At 35.2% G+C, this 17,928-nt stretch overlaps 1 protein-coding gene across 7 annotated transcripts in view; it reads right to left on the reverse strand.

Moving 5' to 3' along the window:
- NAV3 (neuron navigator 3) overlaps positions 1–17,928 on the reverse strand; it is an 803,480-nt gene that overhangs the window by 44,374 nt on the left and 741,178 nt on the right. For all 7 annotated transcript variants that reach the window (XM_064590847.1, XM_054506909.2, XM_054506908.2 and 4 more), the window contains 2 exons: positions 9,855–9,938; positions 1,023–1,134 (listed from right to left, as the gene is read on the reverse strand). In XM_064590847.1, coding sequence (XP_064446917.1) covers positions 1,023–1,134; positions 9,855–9,938 — 196 coding nt within the window. The remainder of the gene's footprint in view (positions 1–1,022; positions 1,135–9,854; positions 9,939–17,928) is intronic.

Below are 17,928 nucleotides of genomic sequence, written 5' to 3' on the forward strand. Positions count from 1 at the left end.
AAGAAACTTTGAAACAGATTTCAAAGGAGCAGGAGAAAAACTAAGAATGAGAATGTTACAAACAGTAGAAGAAATGAATGTGTCAGGTAGAATGGAAGGACATCAGTATCAAATGCTATTTACAAGTCAAATACAATATGAATTTTTAGTGTTGTACTGGATTTTGTGTCCAGAAAGTCATTATGGATCCTGGAGAGAACAGTTCTGGTTTGATGGTAAGAGAAACCACCCTCCAGAGGTTCGAAGTGTGATTGGCTGCTGGAGACATTAAAAAGATTCTATAAAATGTTCCCAGGATTCACCAGGGAATGGGAAAGTACATGATAGGGCATTCAGGATTTAGAAAAGCATTTTTTTTTTTTTTTAAACTGGTGAGGAGTTGAGCATATTGAATGCTGTTGAAAAGAGTTAGGACATGAGTAAGTAGAACCCATGCAAAGAAAAAAAGATGACATGAATACAAAGCATTTCTTCAGTGGGAAGCTAAGGAGGGTGTGGTGGCAAATAAGATTATTTTATTATTGTTTAGAACCGATGAAGCATAGTAATAATGAAAAGCAGACTTTTAGTCATTTTTTCTTACTATTTTTAACATTTCTGTAAGAAGTGTACCTTTTTTACTGCCTCCACCCAGAATGAGCTCTTCCCCATACCTACTACTTGGTATTTTACCATATCAATTATTTTGTTTACAGATCTAGATTTTCATACTCTTTACAGGGTGTGTTTTGCTTGAAGTCAGATGTGAATGTATTAAGTAACCTCCCCAACATCCCCACTTACACCAAATCAAATGGAGAAAAACGTGTGTACGACTATAGAAAAAAATTCCTTAAGGTTAATTAAAAAAATATTGATAAGGAAAGCTACTGTTCTTAAATTCTGGGATTCTAACTGCATTAAGGCCAAGTTATCCATTATAAAAGGTAGTGCCACCAAGTAAAAGCAGCCTCTCTCTAAAAAATAAGATAAAATTGGTACTTATTATATTGGATGAAAAATGGCAATAGTTCTCAATATACCTTTGGGAGGGTGGTCTGGACCATTCAGCGCTCCCTGAATAGCTGCCTGGGCAGCAGAGTTCTGGGCCTTCAGCATTTCAATGGTTTCTCTTAGTTCTATCAGTTCAGACTCCTGTGAAACAAACAGAATTTAGAAGTTTTAGTACCTAGAGAGAAAAGTGAAATGTCCTTGTTCATAATTCACAATCACATGGGTTTCATTTTATGTAGTGCGAATGTCCTGGGAGATTTGAATGCCTGACTGACCTTGTCAAGTCATATCTAACAACTTCTTATTTACCTAAATGTAAAGGAGAATTTTAGAAAAATGTCTCGGTTATTCTCTTATTAATGGGATCTGAATAGTCTTTATTCCTTTCAAAGGGTGGCACCTAAAGCTCACCAGTGCAAAATAAAGCAAGATATCACAGTGTGCATTTTATACCACACTTACTAATACCACCATGATTAGATCACAGAGTTAGCTAGCAGAATTGTACTGGTGCCCCACATCGCATTTATTGTCAGCCGGAAACCCTGAGTTCTTATTGAATGAAATGACTGCATATTTTGTCTCCTTTATTTTGCACTTGGGGAACCGATTCTTTATATTCAAGTATAAAAGCAGGAACTCATCCCTACCTCACTCCTACTACATGTCATCTTATTAAATTCTGCTGGGCAAATCAAGGTCATCTTAGATTCTGATACTTTTCATCCGATAAGTTTCCTAGTATGGAGACCCAATTTTACCAAGCCAAAGCAACACAGGAATTTTTTTTTAATTGAATAGAAATACATGCAATCTACAGTCCTTAAATAATACTAATTTATCAGAAAAAAAAGGTAGCTTACACATCAAATTGTTATGAAACATCTATTTTCTTATTGAAATCACAGTAACTTTAAGATGTGTCCCAATGAACATATAAATGATTTTTCAAAAAAAAAAGGTAGCTTACACATCAAATTGTTATGAAACATCTATTTTCTTATTGAACTCACAGTAACTTTAAGATGTGTCCCAATGAACATATAAATGATTTTATCAGAAAAAAAATTCTGATAAATTTTTTTATCAGAAATGACTATGAGGAAGAATGAAGAAGATAGGATATATGTGCTTCTCCAAAAAAGAAGTAGAGTATTGTTTCAGCATGGGCAGTATTTCCCTCAGGAGCTCAAAAACAAGGGGCATCCAGAATTCCTGGCAGTGTCGGCAACTCTAAAAATTAGAATTCTTGTCAGCCTCTTAGAGGGAGAATTCCTAGGGAATGTAATTGTCATTGATCATTTTCTCTATCATCTTTGGCAGCAATCCAAAGAATCAGGCTCAGGTTCTTCACTCCATAGTAAATAGTTTATTCCTACTCTCCATCTCCCAGAATATATTAAACAGGTAAGATCAGGACAATCACCTTTGGAGGAAATAGCTTCAGATATAAGAACGTCCAGAGACTATTCTAACCTTAGACCCTTAAAGAAAACCCAAAAGAACCAAAAAACAAAAAAACAGGCAATGCTAATTGAAATGATAACCAACTTTATAACTATTTTCATTGGATATCTGACATATATCTAATAGATGACAGATATTTAAAAAAAATAATAAACCCTCTTACAGACTTCTAATAGTTTATACGTCAAAGAATCTCATAATGAACAATCTGTAGCAACCTCCTAGATTCACAGCTGGATCTTCAAATATTTGACTGTAATTTAATTTGCATATATTTATCATGAAGGAAAAATAACATGTTTGTGGAAAATTTCCACTGCCATAATACAAAATTCAGATCCAATTCATCATAATTTCTCAGTCTCTCCAAGTTCTGTCTATAATTTTGTCCCTTGCTCAATTAGTAATAGATAAGTTTTCCAAAATTTAATGTATTTTTCATTTAAAATAAATCTCCCAATAGATAAAATGTTTACTGAAATTCATTCTGCCTTTACCAGAAAACTATTTACAAAAGGAGCTCTATAGTGCATACTTAATGAATCATATAATTTAAATAGTAATTTTACAACATATAAACTGGAATACACATTAAATTTTAATTAAAATCAGATTTTCATCCTTGACTTTAAAATCAATTGTGCTTATACTGTGGATTAAAAAATTTGCTGAAATATGTGGCCTTAGGTTGAAAGAAGAAAAATGGAAATGAGATCTCATACAAAGGTCTAAAAAATACAGCTTAATTTTATGAGTAAGCTGACTTATTCCAATGTCTAAACTTTAATATTTTCTAGAGAAGTCTCTTCTCAAAACTGTTTTTAGAGAGATTAGAAGTGGAATGCTCAGGGAATATTGTTTTTTCAGAAAACTGCATTTAATATGAGATAGAAGAATGATTACTTCTAAAATTAAGTGTCTTTTTTTTAAAGATTATTTATTGAGAGAGAGGGCACAAGTTGGGGGGGAAGGGCAGAGGGAGCAGGAGAAGCAGACTCCCCACTGAGCAGGGAGCTCGATGTGGGGCTCAATCCCAGGACCCTGGGGATCATGACCTGAGCTGAAGGCAGACGCTCAATCAACTGAGCCACCCAGGTGCCCCTAAAATTAAGTATCTTTTAAAAAAACAACAGATATTAACAGGTTAGTTGTTATTCAGTATGGCACAATAGACCCAAAGGAAGAATAACTAGGTAACAAATACATTCATTACGTAAATTGAGAAAATCATGTGTATGAAAAAATTAGTTTAGCCAAATTATATTAGTATTTCTTCAGGAAAACTTTATTAGTATAAGCAAGGGCCTATAAAACATTCCAGTGTCTTTAATTAAAAAGATAGTTAAATTTGACACTGATAATCCATCCAAACCTGAACTAGGTATCTCTTCATATCTGCAAAAATCCCTTCCTTCTTTCTTATTTCAGTTAATGAGATCCACCTTCCGCATCACTCAAACTAGAACTATCCCTTTCACTGAGTCTTCCCATATGATTTCTCCCTTTGCTTTAAGTATTTTTCTCACTATTAAAGGCCCTGGTGAAATGCCTCCATATGCTTGAAACCTCTTAGCTTTCCTTTCAGAAAAAAAGGACCCTTCTCTGTACTTCCAGATCATTTAATGCATTCAGCTTATTTAGTTGTTGTAGACTTTGTCTTTTCACTGAGATTTATGATCTCAGTAAATGTTGAGATGATTTTGTTCAAATGTTCTGGTCTATGTTAAACAGGTGTTTCTCCCCATCAAAGAATTATGTAAAGCTTCAATTCTATGTATGTTTTAACAAGAGGGTGTTTGATCACCTTTGGTGCCATATAAAAACATCAGTGACTTTATTATTCATTATAAACAGAAAGTCTGGATATGGCTAAATCAGTGAAATCATTTCCTTTGGATGGCAACAAAGTCAGGTTTCCCTTTCTCTCTTTTCCAGCAGTAAGTATATAAAGATTAATATAAGCACTTTAAAATGAAAACTTGGCTGAGACATAGAAATTGTTTTATAATAGTTTTTTTCTAGTCTTCCTTTTTTTCTCCTTCATAATTACAGTTGGTGGTTCACATTTATTTTTAAACTATATTTTTCTTTCTCAAAAAAAGATTTATTTATTTATTTTAGAGAGAGAGAGCCCAAATGGGAGGGGCAGAGAAAGAGGGAGAGAGAATCCTAAGCAGACTCCAAGAGGAGCACAAAGCCCGAGGCAGGGCTCGATCTCACAACCCCAAGATCAAGATCTTGAGATCACGACCTGAGCCAAAAGCAAGAGTCAGACCCTCAACTGACTGTGCCACCCAGGCATCCCTTAAGCTATATTTTTGTAAGGTGACTATAATGCTTAGAAATTGCAATGCTGCTTCCAAGTACAACTATGAAATCCTCCTTTTTCTTTGGCCATGGTGGGGAGTGTGGATCAGAAATATAATTAGAAGCGAGTTCTAGAAATAGCCAAATATAAAATCATTTGATACTCTGAAATATTTTAATTTAGTTTCTTTATTTTGAAGGTGACCAAATAGAAGATACTTCAGGTCTGAGACTATTCAACTTTCAGAAAAAACCCTGGAAAATGTATATGCCATCAAGATATGGATTGAAAGCCTCTTCTAACTCAGTAGTTTCCAGTTTCCATTCTCTTCATTATATACCAAACAGAAGATGGGGGCTAGAATGATTCTGTGCAGTATCTTGGGACTAGATGATCAGATCATACTTAGTTGATATTTTCTCACTTTTTGAAAGTGGGAACCAAACTAAAACTGCATTCACCTATAGTAAGCTATTCAAGATAATGATGCCCCAAACACCTGCTGATCATGTAAGATTCCAGTTTTCCATGAGAGTTTCTCATTAAAAGAATCTGGATGGAGTCAATATCTTTTCTAACTGCTTTGTACATGTCTCCGAAGCTAAACAAGTTATCAAGGTCAGACTTGGAATGCTTCAAAATGAGATGATCAAATACTTTGTCATAATACTGGCCCTGCTTGGTGTCCTTTCCAACCTAATTTCCTAACTGCATCTGACCTCTTTCCAAATTTCTCCTGGACACAGGCCTTGCTAAAAATCGTACAAGCTTGGCAATAAATCTCATCAACCAACTTGACCTTCTAGGTAAGACTCTTAAAAATTTGCACTAAACCTGCTTTTGCTTCCTTACACTGACACTCAGTTAAACTTACACTGTCTAGCTGTTGTTAATTTGAACATGTCCTACTCCCCACGATTATGTGTGTGCCTTGAAATCTTGTAAATTTTTCTGCTGAAAGAACCCAACCAGCCCTGATTCTAACAAAATGCACTAAGTTCCCCTAATCCCAGCAGTGCAAGTAACTTGATTCCATGAATAACATGGATTCAAATTATCCTATGCTCTAAAAGCCTAGTACACGTATTTTCTGACTCTAATGATAAATTTTTAGTGAGTAAAAATTTACTCACTAATTAAGTCTTAATTCTCTCAAAGAATCTTGGTGGAGAAGTGCTAATAAAGGGACAAGGACCATAAATCCAGGTAAAATTCTTGATCAGACTCTGTCACTGTCACAATCTGTAATGCCTTAGGTTAGGTATAGGGCAATACCTAGAGACAATTTCACTCTCCAGCCAACAAGCATTCATGACAATTATCTTAATTTTTCCTACCTATAGACTTACTATTATGTAACATGTAGCATTCCAGTGGATACTGAGGATGCTGTTAAACGATCAGGAAATGCTGCTGGATTGATCTTCATTAACTAACTTTTATCATGTTAGTCTAGAGTCAAAAGCCTTGGAACGGCTCCTTGTTTTTCAAGGATCAGATTCCTTAGACATCTTTCTAGGCTTAGTTCCACATTTCTCTTCACATCCCTTCTTTTTCCCTTAATGTCTCCCTTAATTTCCCTCCTTGCTCTTCACGCTCATGGTGCCCTTTCTTCTACGACACATAGTCCCCCATTTTCCTGGAATTAATCTTCCTCCTAGAGCCCAAAGGGGCTTCCCCGTGACACCCCTACTCTGGAACCTAAGTGAAGATGCAGGGGTCCCCTGTGAGTACGCTCAGGACACTATACTATTATATTTCCAATGGCACCCCAAATTTTCTGCCTCCTGAGTGATTCATATACATCTTTCTTTCTCACCAGGCTATAAGGGTATAAAAGCAGTGTTCTGGCAAGACAACCAGGATTCTAGATATGGCATCTGGGAACAAGGTAATATTTTAAGACACTATTCAAGGAAATGGACTTGGTCTATAAATCAAACTAATATTTTGATATAGTTTTCAGACTATTAATGCCATATGATTGTTGAAAATCATACTTTGAAGCTAGAAGAAGCCCAAAGACTTGGATTTGAGTCCTAGTTTCATTTACATTTCTTAAGTATGTAGCCAAGAACATGAAACCACCTTGGCTTTTGTTGCTTCATGTGTTAGCATCCCACCTTGCCTCCCAACATCCTCACTCTTAACATTTTCAGTGGTGCTTATCTTCACCTGAAATCCTGTATTTTTATCATAATCCGTCACTTACTGTAATATAAACTCTATTTTATATTATAACCAGTTATAAACTAGGATATAAACAGCATGTGTGTATATATAAATAATGCATACATATATTATATGTAGTATATATAATTATATATATATATATACATATATATATATATATATATATATATAATTTCACTGCTGAAGTCTCAGTAGCTAGGGCAGTCTCTTGTACACAGTAGAAATTCAATATAACTTTGGTGAATGATTAAATGGACAAATGAGCCTTGGAACTCCAAGAACAGTTTCAAAACCTCTGCTCTATATGCACTAATCTTTTTCCCAGGATTGTTGGATCACCAGAGAGCAATGCACCCTTTTATCTCAGCTCCCTGAAGAAATGACTTCACTGAAATATGATTAAATGTTATGCCCTCAGCTTTTAGAGAAATGTCTATTTGAACAGCGATTTTGTCTTTTGTTTTTCCATGACCCCAATTTAAGAAACGTTACAATAAATTTGTCCTTGAATTCAGTGCCAAAAAGTTTGTCTCTCCGATCTAAATTATGCTCTTCTGGTCAGAAAATGAGAACTAGACATGCCAAGCAATCTCCCTTTGTGCCTTAGCTTCCTTGACATTCAATTCCATTCAGTGCTTTGTGGCAGAAATTACATAGGCTCAGGCATCTTATTATATACATTCCTCTACTTGTTTTCACTAGATTCTGTTATTGAATTGTGCCATATCATATTGCAATTAGTTTTATGATTCCCAAAGCCACCTTGGAAATATGCAAGTTATAAATCTCAGATTAATAAAATAAACTACTTAGTAACATTGTGCATATGGCTTGCAATGAGACAAGCAATCACTTTATTTTCAGTTTAAAAATGGCAAGGCAATTTCAGACATCATATCTTCTGAGAAAATTTTATAATTTTGGCAATGTTCCTTTATGGTTAATGTGTACACAATTATAAAATTCTGTGTATTATGCAGATGTTTTTAAAAACATTCAGGCATTATTCATAGGCATTATAAATTAACAAATGCATAGTTTCCAATTTCTATGAGAAGTTTTATTTATAAATATAAAAGAAGTGAATATGGGATGGTAAAAAACATTAATTTTGATTTCTTAAAGATAGTGAGACTTAAGTACTAACCATGATTTCAAGCAATATGCCTGGCACATGGCCAATGATGAATTTGGTTTATCCTATATTTTTTTAAGGGAAAAAAGGAGAGAAATGTAAAGAAAGGTAACAATTTTTTTGACTATCCACTGTATGTGGCCTCATATTGCATCTTCCTTATTCCTCAGAGTGATTCTACAAGGTAGTTATTATAAACCTGACTTTTAAAATGATGAATGTGAGGGTCAGCAAAAGAAGATTCCACAGCTCTGAAGAGGTCCTCTGAGATTCATACTCAAGCTTCCTGGGCTCCAACATTCATATTCTTTCCCACTTGGCTGTCCTAAAAGACCTCGTCATCCTGTTTGCTGAGCTCTTAGGTTACATAGTGAAGTGGTAAACTGGACTGCCTCTCTCCCCCTTAAAAAAAGATAAAGATAAAATTCCTGTGCTCAAAAGGTGTTTGTCATCTTCCCTTTCAGAACAGGTCTGACAGAGATGGATAGTGTTCTCTTTCATAAGCAGGGGAAATCTTTGAAATAGAAGAATGAAAGATAAGGGCAAATAAAATACAGTTTGCTAATTACACCAGGCTATTACAGGAATATTTGATTTTCTCTTGAGTTTAATTGGTCTGTTCATTCAGGTTTTTTTTTTTTTTTTTACTTAAAAAATGGTAAACTGACCAAATGGTAACATATGCTAGTTCTGTAAAGCTAATGACATACTTTACAGAATTGAAGACAAAACTGAAGCCATCTCTCAGGACAGATATAGGCACTGATTCTGAAAATACCCAAAACTTTTTAGATTTTGGATCTCTTTGGAAATTAGATGAAAACTGTGGATATCTGCTCATTTTATGCACATATGCAGTTTTTACAAATGTTTCCATACAGTTTTAGAGACTTCATCTGTCTCTAACACCCATCCAAGGACTAAGGTTTGGGTCACCAAAATAATGGCAGAGAGGTAAGTTACTGGTCATCCCACGGAAAGTGTCCAGATTCTTTCTCGGCAACACGCACCTTTTGGATATGTTTGCCTCATGAACTAAATTCTGTTTCTTTCTTTTTAGAATTCCTTCTCCCCCTCCATAAAACCTTTCAGGTTTATTTTAAAGTTTGTGATATGAATTAACTTGACTTTTCAAAGACAGCATCCCCAGATGCCAACTAATCCCCATTACTCCAAAAGGACACAAATCTTCACTTAGCATTCTGTATTTCTAAACTTCAGCTCAGGATCAGTGTTTCAGTCTCTTGTCCCACAGATGCTGTAATGTGAGCCCCTTGCTTTGTAAAGTCCTCGCATCTCCTCCAGACTTTCTCCATGGGTATCTCCGCTCACAGCCATGGTCTATATCTGGGCTTACAGACCATGCATTTGTGAGAATTCTTGTCAGAGTGCAATTCTTGTCAACTGCATAACAAGTTGTTCCTAGAATATTCTAACTCTTCTCCTATACAACTGCTTCTCTTCCTTAACATTTGGTATTCTTTTAATAGGTCCAACCATGAGTAAAATAATAGACTGCCTGAATAGAACTTCTTTTGTGTGTGTGTGTATGTATGTGTGTGTGTGTGTGTCCTACTATGGATTAATCTGAATCATATGTCTTTAGAAATTAAAATCTGAAAAGAAAAAGTATTATCTTGTCATTTTCCAATTTAGTATGCCACATTATGTTGAAGGAGCTGCATCTCATGCATTGTTTAAACATCCTATGCAACTTGCTGTCTTATTTCAAGCCCCCATGGCAATTCTTGGACATACCTTCTGTTCTGCTGTCATGGTTAGACTTTGCAGTCGGCCAGTCATATTCCCTAAACTCTTTTCAAAAGCTGCTACGAGGTGAGCCTGTGAACAAAATGGAAGGAACACATTTTAAATGTCAGAACCTTATATCGATGGATGAAAACTCTTGATTTTATAAAATGCTTGATTTCAGGTATTCTAACTCTTTAAATACTATGACCACCATGGTTAGCTTTCAATGATGACTCTCCTTTAACGTAAATCTTTGTTTATGTCATTTCTCATAACATAATAAAATAAAATTTAAAAAAATAATAAAAATAAACTTCAGTTTAAATTCAGCATTTCTGTCTTTTGACATTTAATGTGAGTTCAACTTCTGAAAAGGGATGGTATTTTGCAAATAATAACACCTTCTGACTTGCATATCACAGAGGATTTGACACCCAAAATACTGAATAAAGTTCTGAGTTGCCAAGTTTTTAGACTTAAAGCTCAAGAGGAGGTCACTGCCATAGTCAATGGACAAATGTTTCTCATTTTTATACCTGCATGATGACCTTTGGAGATATTGTTAGCTCCTTCATTGTAATGATACTCTCCTTCAAGTGTCAGACATCTGCTGACAGCTAACACATTATCTTTTCTTTTTTTGTGCATACAAAGAATGGAATCAGAAAGAGTTGTCTTCACTTTCCAAACTCCTTTCAATAATAGGGCTTTTATTTCTACTTTATTCCCTTCAACTAAGGAAGTGCAGGGAGGCCAGCTAGAAATAATACTCAGTCATATTTTATTTAAGTTTTCATGGCTTTTGGGTTTTATTTTAAATCTCAGGGAATTATACATATTACAGTATAAAACCCTAACTCTTATGATTAAGAAGTATTTGACAATCTTACAGCTCTAGAATAGGCCAGTTTCTGTTGGCATGCCATTATCCAGTAGCTTCACCCACCGAATATTAAGCATGGAGAGGTGCTTCAATCTCTCAACAGTTGCTTGAGGAGAACCACAGATGTGTTATCTTAAACCGATGGAATTTTATTGTGCCCTTCCAAAGATACAACGATAGGACATTTTACAACCTACATCTGTAATAAACTATGTGGGGGGCGGGGAATTTGGCAATCCTTGGCAAAGATTAATTTTTTGAGAGAAGGGAGTAAAAGGACTTATTAAAATACATCACCTTGTAACTCTAGCAGAGCTGAAAGGCCGAGGTAACTATTATGAGATGGATGGCAGGAATCCAAAGAATTAGGGCACTGGAAATTTATTCCATTACTGATAATAGCGAGAAGTTTATTCCATTATTGGTAACAGCTAGAATGTACAAGTCCCTTCTGATAGTATCACAATATAAAGGTGTCTCTGTTTCTAGTACTGAGCTTATCTTGTGCTCCCTTCCTTTTCCCAACACAACAATATAAAGATAATTTGTGGAGAATACTTCTATTAATCTTCAGTCCACCAGTACAAATCTTTATTCTTTTTCCACTCCCTCTTGCCTCTATCTCCCTCCCCCACCAACTCTCTCTCTCTCTTTCACACACACACACACACACACACACACAACCTTGAGAATTATACTCCAAGGTTAGTTAGCAGATTTAATAGGATAAATAACACTCTTTAAAAAAAGAAAAGGAATAGTATTTTGTAGTTTAAAATGTTTTTGACGACAAGGAATATCCTTGCATCAGACTTAATATATCAGAAATTAGCACAAGGTTATGTTCTATTTTCTCTCATACATAACCTTTTTTATTGTAAAAAAAATTTTAAGTTAACAAAACCATATTAAACCATATTAGCCATACTAAAAGTGAACAAAATGAAAATGCATAGCTCACTGGTTTCTCACGTAGTGAACGTTCATACACTCACCAGCCAAGTCAAGAAATAGGACAATCGAAGATCCTAGAAGTTCTCCCTTACCTTTCTCCTATTACTGTCCCCTCTCCCTTCCCCCAGAATAACCACTAGTATTGTAACATTTATGGTAATTATTTTCTCGCTTTTCTTTATAGTTATACCACTAAGCTTGCATCCCTAAACACTATGTTTCAGCTTTGTCTATTTTTTAAACTATCAGAGTGGAATCATATGGCACAATTTTTTTTGTGTGACTGTTTTCTTTTTCTTAACATTGTGTTTCTGAGATTCACCCATGTGGGTGTCACAGGAGTTAGATTTTGCAGGAATGCATTGCTCTATGTGATTTATAATATGTTTGCCCATGATTGACCATTTGTGCTGATTCCAGTTTAGGTTATTAACAATAATCCTGCTATGACTATATGATGGGTTACTAAATCCTAAAATAAAATTACTCATTTTCTTTTAGAATAGTGAAAATTCTGGCCGGAAACCACTGTTAATATTTGCTAAAAGAAATATAAGATTCTACTCAATATTGCAATTTTAATTCTCCTAAACAATAAGTAAGGCTTACTTATTGGATATATAAACTCGAATGTATAAACTTGGACGAAAATTTTACTTTACCTTCTATGCATATTTTCTCAGTTAAACAGGAGTTAAACTATGACAAAGAAAGTAGGAATGTGAACTTGCTGAATAAATATACTGCCTGTATTTTGTAGCTACTAGTTAATACAAAATGTTCTCTATGAGAATGTCAGTTTTCAATCTTTGGAACATTGCTGTTCATTAATTATTCATAAGAAAATGTATAACTGGTTACCAAAGAACATTTTGAGTCACATTGTTCTCCATGAAAAATGTTAGAAGTATGTTAGTGAAATACTGCTTTAAATTTATGTGGCCTTGGCTTAGGTTATCAGATTAACTTTGTTATTTTGAAGGTAATTCAAGGTTAAATTTCTCACCAGTTGGATTAATGGAAAGGGAGTCCAAGAAACCAATAACAGAAACCATTCCTACCAGTGATGATCTTTGTCACCTCAACAGAGAGAAAATGGAAAGTAAAACCAATTGAGTACAGGACAATAGATCTTATCTGAAAAACTTAATAAATGATGACTTTTTTAAAATTGTGGATTTTTAGGGGGACTACTGATCATGGTTTACCTGGTTCTGACTTTTCTCTTAGCAGCTGCATAATTTTCAAACCACAATAAAATTGTATCAGTATGATAATGAATACTCCCCGACCTGTGTTAGGTGAAGTTTGTCAAGGGAATAAAATAGACATGGCTAGATATTAGTTAAGGGAAGGTATTTCTAGTACATATTGTCTTTAGTTTTGGGATCCTATAATATAATCTGAATATAATCTGAATCTTTACATAAACAGAATTATTGTGCTGCTAAACAGTAAAATGAAAGATTATGAAAAATGCCTGCATTGTATTCACTCACCCAGAATTTAGTGACAGTCCACCAACCAAAAAAAAAAAAAAAATACATAGATTTATATGGAGATGTATATAAGTGTGACTTTACATTTGAAAATCAATAGACGAACTGAAAATGATTCTGAAATTATCATAAATAAGGTTTCACATTTTTTACACATTATAAAATTGTCCCTTCAGTGTTTGTCATTGTTAATATGTGCAAAATTGTTTTCTGTGAAAGGAGATGCAGAAAAGTAACAGTAAGTGCCAGAATACATAAAAATATTAAATAGAGCAAAAAAATAGGACACAATCCTAAACAAAATAACATCCGAGAGATTTTTGGCTAAAAGACCTATATGCTGAAAGGCAAAAAAAAGTACCCTTTGTGACATATTCATTCAGTGATATCTTTGAAAAATGGAAATAATAACTAGTCTTAGTACCCATTTCTAAATATGTAAGAGCTGAGGTTCGTAAACAAAATATTTTAGAACACAAACGAATGCTCCCCACCTGACTTGGCTGTAGGAAGGTGTGGGTGAGAGGCCAGAGGGCACCTGGCTGACTGCATGATATGACCATACATTTGCAGATGCTTGCTTGGGGGGGGGGTCCTCTTTTCTTCCTGTTCATAGGTGGGGCACTGGTCCAGGGAAGGTCAGACAGCAGTATCTGCCAACATACCCTCTCTCTTTTCTTTTCTTTTCTTTTTTTTTTTTAAGATTTTATTTATTTGACAGAGAGAGACACAACGAGAGAGGGGACACAAGCAGGGGGAGTGGGAGAGGGAGAAGCAGGCTTCCCGCAGAGCAGGGAGCCCGATGTGGGGCTCGATCCCAGGACCCTGGGATCATGACCTGAGCTGAAGGCAGACGCTCAACTGACTGAGCCACCCAGGTGCCCCCCCCCCCTTTTCTAAAGACATCCTAGTAGAAAGTGCTTTACAGAGAGTCCTTCCAGGGCTTTCTGCAGCTCTGATCAGAGAACTTCACAAGTGGATGGGAAGACTCAGCCCACATTCTACTGAATGGAGGTTTTACTCTGCCAGTCAAATGAGGAGTGAGTTGGTTGGGCACCTTTCTAATTTACTGCTGTTCCTTTTTTTTTTTTTTACGATCTTTTTATTTATTAGAGAGAGAGAGAGAGAGAGAGAGAAAGCAGGGGGAGGGGCGGAGGGAGAGGGAAAGAGAGAATCTCAAGCAGACTCCACACTGAGCGCAGAGTCCAACATGGGGCTCCATCTCACAACCCTGAGATCAAGACCTGAGCCAAAACCAAGAGTCAGATGCTTAACCGACTGAGCCACCCAGGTGCCCCTATGCTGCCCCTTTTAACAACGTGGGAACAAAGCATTTTAATAGAGAAGCAGGTAAGTTTCAAATTTAAAAATTAAAACATGGATTACTGTGTGGACTCTCTACAAATATAATTATGCCAGGCCCAAACACAGATCAATTGACAGATCAATTACAAAAAACAAACAAACAAAAAACCAAATTAAGGAAAATCATTTTAGTCCTGATAGAATTATTAAAATATTGAGTAAAAAATGAATATCTAGGCACTTAAATGATCATTAAATAAAAAAACAACAGTTAATGATATTTTCTACAGAGCCAAACCCACTGTAATTCATCCTTATAAAAATCATGGCTCTTTTACTACTTCACTTCTATACAACAATGCTCATTGTAGTGATCTTATTTAACTAAAAGGTAGAAAGTTTACTTTTGGTCTAAAGAAACTAAAAAAATACAAGGTTCATCTCTACTTCCAAATAGGATTACAAGATTAAAAATAATTTTTGACTTATATTAAAGAGTTCTGTACAGGGGCGCCTGGGTGGCTCAGTCAGTTAAGCGGCTGCGTTCAGCTCAAGTCATGATTCCAGGGTCCTGGGATCGAGGCCTGCATGGGGCTCCCTGCTCAGCTGGGGGCCTGCTTCTCCCTCTCCCACTCCCCCTGCTTGTGCTTTCTCTCTCTTTGCCAAATAAATAAAATATTTTTAAAAAAAGAGTTCTGTACAGATATAATTTTATTCAGGCTTATGATTAATTTAATTTCTGTACATGTATATTACAATATATGTATATATTACACACATCAACAGATATTAACAAGCATCTGAATTTGTTAATTTGAATATCTGAATATATTCTCTGAATGAAATTTAAATGCAGTACTTTTTAGAACTAAGAAAAAATAAAATATTAACTAAAAAATCCTTTGATGACTCATTATGCTCTATGGGATTTAAAGTGACATTATAAACCAAATGCTAAAGACAGTAAGTTCAAGATGATTTGCAGTTAATAGGTAACTTATGAGTAATTCAAATTTCTAAATGTATAAAGGAGATTATATGTTTAAAAATACAAATTGACATAGATATACAAGACTGCTGAGTAGTAATCCATGATAGAGATCTACCATAGTTTGTTTTTTTTTCTTTTTTTTTTATGTTATGTTAATCACCATACATTGCATCATTAGTTTTTGATGTAGTGTTCCATGATTCATTGTTTGTGTATAACACCATAGTTTGTTTTATCCAATGACCTATGAAGGGATATTTGGTTGTTTGCAATGTTTTAAAAATAAAGTTGCTATGTACAATTTTTTGTATGGCTCTTAGGTGATTTCAGATTTATAAAATGCATTATGAAGGAAAAAAAAAAGCATGCAAAATAGGATATAATTTAGGCTCCCGTCCTTGTGCAGAAAACACTACTAAGGATAACAAAGATGTGGCTAGGGGAAGCTGGAGACATTTGGGCATTTTCTCTAAGATCAGCACTTTTTAAGCAAAATCATCTATTTGACATTAGTTCCTCTAATTCTGTATTCATTCCATTTTTCATTATTGTTCCTTGAGGAGACATTATAGATGCTTTTTTCCTAATAGCCCCCTTCCTCCATGACGTCTTAATACCATAGATACACTGGATACCTGCTTCTATATTCTATGTATAACTGTGCTTTATGCATAAATAGAGTAAGTTTTCTCACCACAAAAACCAATTTTCTACTTCTGGTGGTCGTATCAACACTCCGCTGAGAATACATGAGCCAAAGTCATGAAAACACATCAGTGAAAGTCAGTGTGGCATGCATGATTGGAGCAGAAGTGGTAGAGAGCCAATGACTGACACCTTTAAAAAAATTTTGCTCCCTTTCCAAACAATGGCACAGAGTCAAATTTCAGGACTGCTCCCTTATGTTAAAATCTGGTTGCTCCTCCGTGTGTGTGTGTGTGTGTGTGTGTACAAGCCTTTGCAAGTGTGTACATGCCTATATGTATTCATGGCTATAAAAAAGATCAATGTTGAAAGGAAATATAGGAAACCAACAATCGAACACTACACAGCCATAAAAAAGGATGAGATTGTGCCTTTTGAGACAACATAGATGGACCTTGAGGTATTATGCTAAGTGAAATACAAATGAGAGAAAAGAGAAAGACAAATGGCATATGATTCTACTCATAAATGAAATCTGAAAAAAATGAACAAGCAAAAAGCAGAACCAGAACTATAAGTACAGAGAACAAGTTGATGGGGGCCAGAGGGGAAGGGGTTGGGGGGCTGGGCAAATAGGTGAAGGGGAGAGGGAGACATAGGCCTCCGGTTATGGAATGAGTAAGTCACAGGAATAAAAAACAGAGCATAAGGAATAGAGTCAGTGATACTGTAATAGTGAGGTAATGGGACAGAGGATAGCAACTCCTGTAGTGAATGTAGCATAATGTATAAATTTGTCAAATCACTAAGCTGCACACTTGAAACCAATGTCACATTGTGTGTCAACTATACTCCCCCCGCCCCAAACCAACAACCGTATTTAGGAAGGGTGTCTGAGGGAAAAACAAATATACATTTTTTATTACATACTTTTTTTAGTTTCAGTTTTCCTTTTTAATACCACATGCATGTAATGCTTTTGAAATGGTAATGGTTTTAAAAAATAGTAAAAGCCCAAATTCCACAATGATTAGCAGATGTTTATTATCCTAATATCTGCATTTATAAACCCATGCACGAGACATTTACACAATAAAATAAAATCCCGACACGTCATTAAAGATATCTGTAAATATCTTGATAATCCAATGCATAGGGTCTGTCACTGAGCCTTCCTCTTTGCAGATAAACACAACCCAATGTGGTTTTGGCATTTACATTGTCATATGTCCTCTGGGACATATGTCAGGAACCTAGACAGAGTGTTTTATACTATTATTCATCTAGCCTATAGTATAAAATTTATAGCGGCTTCTGAACTATTTCTTTAAGACTTATTCTTAGACACAAACTGTAGCTTAAATAATTCCATTCTCTTCCAGTATTGCCTAAAAATTCTCTAACACCTGCTATTATTTTTTATATACTTTTTATTATGTTATGTTAATCACCATATATTACATCATTAGTTTTTAATGTAGTTATACGCAAACAATGAATCATGGAACACTACATTAAAACCTGCTATTATTTTTAACAATCCCCCAACAACATCTATAAGAAGAAATATAGGCAATCCCAAATGAAGTTGATTCTCCCAAAGTTGAGAAGATAAAATCCATTCAAATGGAGTGCTAAAATGAATCCGCGGTGAGTGAAATGACTTACTTACATGCTGTGGAAGTTATAATACACAATAATTTTTATCCTTAAAATCTCTCTTAATCAAGTCATACCCCGTGGGCCTACACCTGCTCTCTCCTCCTATGTCATGCTTTGTCCAGGACACAGAAAACCTCAGTG

This window comes from Mirounga angustirostris, unplaced genomic scaffold (genome assembly GCF_029215605.1).
Source record: "Mirounga angustirostris isolate CCGP_5_RB_7025 unplaced genomic scaffold, mMirAng1.0.hap1 SCAF_5, whole genome shotgun sequence".
Taxonomy (NCBI): domain Eukaryota; kingdom Metazoa; phylum Chordata; class Mammalia; order Carnivora; family Phocidae; genus Mirounga; species Mirounga angustirostris.